This window comes from Olea europaea, unplaced genomic scaffold (genome assembly GCF_002742605.1).
Source record: "Olea europaea var. sylvestris unplaced genomic scaffold, O_europaea_v1 scaffold864, whole genome shotgun sequence".
In the NCBI taxonomy this organism is placed as follows: domain Eukaryota; kingdom Viridiplantae; phylum Streptophyta; class Magnoliopsida; order Lamiales; family Oleaceae; genus Olea; species Olea europaea.
The window spans coordinates 126,709-132,868 of NW_019267092.1; the positions used below are offsets into that span (position 1 = coordinate 126,709).

At 35.0% G+C, this 6,160-nt stretch overlaps 1 protein-coding gene across 4 annotated transcripts; it reads left to right on the top strand.

The window, feature by feature from the left end:
* LOC111391967 (phosphatidylinositol/phosphatidylcholine transfer protein SFH12-like) lies at positions 1 to 5,802 on the top strand. Of its 4 annotated transcripts, none has more exons than XM_023017246.1 (14): positions 1 to 30; positions 657 to 785; positions 1,272 to 1,533; positions 2,185 to 2,284; positions 2,406 to 2,672; positions 2,927 to 3,004; positions 3,118 to 3,219; positions 3,301 to 3,350; positions 3,518 to 3,617; positions 3,736 to 3,825; positions 3,999 to 4,076; positions 4,256 to 4,352; positions 4,906 to 5,303; positions 5,484 to 5,780. In XM_023017246.1, the coding sequence occupies exons 2-14, from the start codon at positions 740 to 742 to the stop codon at positions 5,568 to 5,570; spliced, it is 1,755 nt and encodes a 584-aa protein (XP_022873014.1). In that variant the 5' UTR covers positions 1 to 30; positions 657 to 739; the 3' UTR covers positions 5,571 to 5,780. The 4 variants fall into 4 exon arrangements, with proteins under 4 accessions (XP_022873014.1, XP_022873015.1, XP_022873016.1 ...); XM_023017247.1 differs by having other exon boundaries at positions 9 to 30; positions 663 to 785; XM_023017248.1 differs by lacking the exon at positions 1 to 30 and having other exon boundaries at positions 49 to 785; positions 5,484 to 5,802.
* Positions 5,803 to 6,160: the final 358 nt, after the last annotated feature.

Consider the following 6,160-nt stretch of genomic DNA (forward strand, 5'->3'; position numbering starts at 1 on the left):
ATTCTTTTTCTAAGCCCTGCATTTTGGCTGGTAAATTTCTTCCCTTTTCCCTCTCTCTTCCTCCCATGAATCCATCAGATTCAACTATTCTCGTGTTTTTGTTGTTTTCAGACCCATTTTTGTATTGATTGACTTCTTTTGATTTATTCATAGTAGCAATGCAGGTTTTGATATTGTGATTCTTGCGTTCGAAGAATCGTGATCGTGTGTTTGTGTTTAATTCAAATTCTACATGTTGATTTATGCGTATTTTAATAGGTTTCTTCGCACTGGTAATGAATAGTTTTGTATTTTACTTAATGTGAACATAGATAGGATGCGAATAATCAGGTAACAAAATTTTGACATATTATGACTAATTTGCGGCACAAAGGGGCTTTCAGTATTTCCGGTATCTTTCAGGAGTAAAAATGGATGTTATATGTATAGTTAATTGAAAAAGGAAAGAGTTCTTTGTATATACATAGATAAATACAAATTCGCGTATATATTACGTTTATTTGAATGTGTTTATCAATGCATTGATGTAATTGGTTTTACTGTTTCAAGCCAATATTAGAGTATCTTTGGCCATTTTTCTTTTTGTAGAATGTGGTGTTAATCTGTGCCTTTTGATTTATCGTACATGTGATTATTTGACTTCTATATTGTAAAAGGTGTAGGCATTTAGGCAAGTTCGCGACTCCTGCGATTGTGTAAATATTGCAGTCTCGAGTTGTCAAATTTGCAAACTGCCATCATGCGTGACAACATGTCGGGACCTCTTGAACGCCCTGCCCGGCCAAGTAAGTGCATTTGCTTCCTAGTTGCTATTATTTTCTTAGGTTTTATTCTAAATTTACAAATTCAGAATAAGTTCAATTTTAATTTTTTCGTGATTTTATACATAAAAATTCACCAATTTACTCAGTTGAAAAGCTATATGTGATGGCTGATCCATTGTATCACCACCTACATGTCACAGTAACTGCAAAAATATATTTGTGGTAATAGTAAGAAGTTTCGAAATGGAAAGAGTAAAGAAATAATCTGAAGTCTGGCTAATCTTCTATTCTAGGAAATGTTCTGTTTCAAATTTTACTGAGATAGCTTGAATTTGGACTTTTAGCAATAGTTAGTAAAAGATCTTATATCTGGACAATGTTGCACTTATTACATTTGTTTGCATTAAATGTTATAAATGAACATAAATAAATACCGGTTCCGGGGTCTGAGATTAACAACATAGACTTAGTGTGATTAAGAGTCCTGTCTTGCTAAATATATTTCAGGTCTCGAGAAAATTGATATCGAAAACTCTGAGGATGAGAGGAAGACAAGGCTCGGGTCTCTTAGGAAGGTGGCAATTAGCGCCTCCTCGAAGTTCAGGCATTCTTTGACTAAAAAGGGCCGCAGAAACAGTAGAGTTATGTCTGTTGTCCTTGAGGATGAGCATGATGCTGAGGAATTGAAGGCTGTGGATGCCTTGCGTCAAGCACTTATTCTGGAAGAACTACTACCCACAAAACATGATGACTATCACATGATGCTAAGGTAACTTTCTACTGTATTTCATAGTTTGAAAATTATCTAATTAATTGGTTATGATCGAAAACTAGTTTGAAACTAGAAATTGGATTTCCTTGATCCAAGATGGATTGAAAAGAAAAAAATACTCTAATAGCACTTCAGAACTCATGCAATATTGTACATCGTGATGAATTTCATCTCCATTTCTATCTATTCTGAGATTGTTGGGATTCATGTGAGAGTTGTGGAGGAAATCCTAGTAGTTTAATTTAATTCCATTATCAACTGGGTGTTGTACACTTTAAGATGCATTAAAGGCAATCTCTATGACCAAGAACTTCACAACTACCCGGTTATTCTACTGCAAATTCCTGTGGCAGCACTTCAGAATCTGATCAGCAATTTTTGTCTTGTATTATTTATTGCATACTTTCATATTCTATTAACCTGTTCAAGAAACTGAATTCACCTTCCTTCAGCTAGTAAAAATCATAAGTATATCCATTCTTGCAACATTGCCACATTAATTTGGAAATGATGTTCATTATTTGTATAATTGATGAACTCTCCGATGTTGATCAAGACTAGAATTTTTCTTATCTCATGACCCTAATTCTAAAATAAATAAGAATAACTGTTGGTTTTGAATTGCTTTCATCTGATGGTGTGGTACAGGTTCTTGAAGGCCAGGAAATTTGATATTGAGAAAACAAAGCAAATGTGGGCTGATATGATCCACTGGAGGAAGGAATTCAATGCTGATGCGATTATGGAGGTATTTCATGATATTAACATACTGCAGGCTGTTATATTTGGAATGGCGGATCAATTGTTTGGAAGCTCATAATTCTATCATGCATCTGAGTTTCATTTGTTCCGTCCTAAATTCTTGTTAGGATTTCGATTTCAAGGAGAAAGACGAGGTCCTTAAATACTATCCACAAGGCCATCATGGAGTTGATAAGGATGGCAGACCTGTTTACATTGAAAGACTTGGGCAGGTTGATTCAACCAAGCTCATGCAAGTCACAACACTGGACCGTTATCTTAAGTACCATGTCCAGGAGTTTGAGAGGACCTTTGTTGATAAGTTTCCAGCCTGCTCTATTGCAGCAAAAAAACACATCGACCAGAGCACAACCATTTTGGATGTACAAGGAGTGGTATGTGGAAAATTTCTCGTACTCCTACGCTTGTAAATACATTTATTAGTTTCCCAGAGCTGAATGTTTAGACAGCTAAGAAAGGCAAATTAATTTTTCAAATATAAGGTTTTGGACCGTTGAATGTTAATTCTGGCTGTAATGTAGAAATTTGATGGCTACATACCAAAACAATAAAAACCGTTTAAAGATCTTGTAATAAAGAACGTAAAGAATGGACTTCATTTTTCGTACATGTCATTATTTTGGTTCAGGGACTGAAACAATTCAATAAAGCTGCTAGGGATCTCATTCAGCGTATTCAGAAGATTGATGGTGATAATTATCCTGAGGTACTTATTTTGCTTTCTTTTTTCTCACAAAAACTCGTTTTTCTTTCTTGATTATTCATTCAATGGTAGATTTGAAACTCACTGGTAATTTGAATACTTGTTTTGTTATATAGACCCTCTGCCGCATGTACATCATCAATGCGGGATCTGGATTTAGGCTCTTGTGGAACACTGTCAAGTCATTCCTTGACCCAAAGACCACTGCCAAGATCCATGTAAGATAAATTCTGCTTACCTCACGTTGTCACTTTTTTCCTTGAATCAAATAAAAAAGTTGTAATGTTTCTTTTTACCAGGTTTTGGGCAACAAATACCAGAGCAAGCTGCTTGAGATCATTGATGCTAGGTAATTTTTGTTGATGAATTGCTACTTTTCGGTATTGCTTTTCTACTTAAATTTGATGTTAGTGCCCTTAAACAACTGCAATTTAATACCAAGTACGCTCTTCTTTACACCATTTTTTCCATTCTGGCTTTTTTTTTTTTCTTTTTTTTTTTTTTTGAACTAATTAGTGAGCTACCCGAGTTCTTGGGAGGTAAATGCACCTGTGTAGATAAAGGTGGTTGTATGCGTTCGGATAAGGGCCCTTGGAATGATTCAGAAATTATGAAGGTTGTATTCTTTCATTTACTCTTTTTAAGATTGTGATTCCAAATTCTAATTTTTCTGTGCTGGCTTCAGAATATTAACTACGGAAATACTGAAAATCAATGTTAATTTGACTGTGCAGATGGTATGCAACGGCGAGCACAAATGCTCGAACAAAGTCCTCATTTCATCTGTGGACGAGAAAACAATTTCTGAGGACGAGACTGCCAAGGTACTCAGACTTTCAATATATTTACCTCGTCTGCTTTCACTGTAAGCTTTATGTCACATTTGAGATTTTCAACTTAGACGTCAATTCTGAGGTGTGATGGCCTTTAAATTAGATTACAATGCTTGTGTTTTTGGGTCCTTATGGCATCTTATTGCCCTACTTTTTACATGTAGAATGTGAAGAAAAACAGTTCTTTCAATAAGGGAACAGACATGGTTTCCAGGGCACATCTCTCTCCTGTTCATGAGAAAGTAAGTTGTAATAATTGTCGTCATACATTGGCATTACAATCATAGTATATCTTGCAAGTTAGCCCAAATTAAATATGTAGAAACTTATATTGTTCCCTTCTAGAACTCTATAGTTTCAATTTTTCTACAATATATTCAGGTTTGTTTAGACTAGAGCTGCCTAAATAATCCCAATTTAGCTGCAGGTAACCAAAAAGCCCGGTGCATATGAGCCTGATGTGTACATCCGAGTGGTAGACAGGGCCATTGATGCATCTAGGCCAAAAGCAGCAGAAGGTAACAGATTTGTGCTTTTTGAAAGTACATATCGTCCTGTGATTCTTAAAATTTAATTCATAGATGGTCTTTGATTGCTAGTTAAGTAAAAATGCAGATACAATTTTTTTACAATTCTTTAGAATGTGTTGCCTAAGGTTAAAAGTTCATTTTAAGTTCATTTTTTTGACCATTTCTTGTCCATTTACAGAAGGTACTCTCGTTTTGGGATGTTTAGTTAAAAATATGTTTTCTTAAGTTTTGAAAGGAGTAAGTTTCCTTCTTACTTAATCTTAGCCAATCATGCTCGATACAAGAGCTTAGTAACTAATGTTGCAGTATCTTTAGGATACCCTAGTTATTCTACCTGTCATGATCCATAGACTGAGACTGATAATTATATTTGATTTCTATTCGTCAAGAATTGTTCATACTTGTAGTGTTATATTGATATTGAGATTCTCTTCGATTCTGCCGTCGTAACCTTGTTTTAAGACAACATTATCATGTGAAAAAATGTAATAATATTAAGAACTTACATTTTAACATCTTTTTCGCATTTCTCTACTTATAGCTGCAGCTTATTTCCCCATAGACAACGCTTGCAAGCCTTCTGAAGGACTTGGCAATCATCTCTTTACTGGAGTTATGACCTTAGTCATGGGTGTAGTTAGTATGGTGCGCATGACACGTAACATGCCAAACAAACTCACAGATGCCACTCTCTATTCTTCTTCTATGCACGATGCTGATGACATGGTTAAAGGTCAATCTAATTGCTACAGATTGCCAGCTCCCACCATCTCGAGCATTGATTACTTTGACATGATGAAACGCATGAACGAGCTCGAAGAGAGGGTTACTTTTCTTAGCAAGAAACCAATGACTATGCCTCCTGAGAAGGAGGAAATGTTGAATGCCGCATTGAATCGTGTTAGTACATTGGAACAAGAGCTTTCAGCTACAAGAAAGGTATGGACTGATTCTCTTGATAATCCTTGTTGATCAAAATTGGAAATGTGTAGGTTACTTATTTTGACAATAAGAGTTTCTTCTAGTAATAAAAAGTAAGCAAAGAATTGTCAAAATCTCAAGAATGGCTGAATTTTTCCAAACTAAAATTGTTTACCCCTTCTATTATCAAATTTGCAGGCTCTTGAGGATGCTCTTGTTCAACAAGGCGAGCTGCTTGCCTATGTTGAGAAGAAGAAAAAGAAGAAGAAGTTCTTTGCTTTCTAAATGCAGAGATCATAAGGCTTAGACAACGTTTCCTTTGCCAAATACTAAATTTGGAGCTTTTGTATATTATATTGTTTGCTGTTCTAATAGCTTGAGTAATGTGTTGTTTCTTGGCGACCTTAACGTTTATTCTATATTGTTTTTAAGCTCTAACGCTGACTTAAATTTGTGTTTCATTGTCATTATATTATACTTACATTTTTCATCTAAGTTCAATTGAATTTGTGGTTTATTCTTTAGTGTGAAGAGGATCACGCACTATTCAAACTTCTCCTTGTGTATGTATCTAGAAAGAAGTGCATTTGATGAAGTTACTTCTAAATGTATTACAGGGTTTACCTCACTTTTTACAGTTACTTGGAATCTTTATACCAAATGAGTAGCAATTTTCAATGTGGAACACTAGCAATTGTTAGTGTATGTGAAAGGGAGAGAGAGATTCCCACAGATGAAAGTAAATCTGTAGCAATATGATCGACAATGAATTTCTCATTTCAAACATTACTCTAGATCTCAGGTTAATCAAACCAAAACTGTATTAGCCCTTGTTTGGGCTCCCTTAAAATGAGATTTTGAGGAAAAATGTGTTT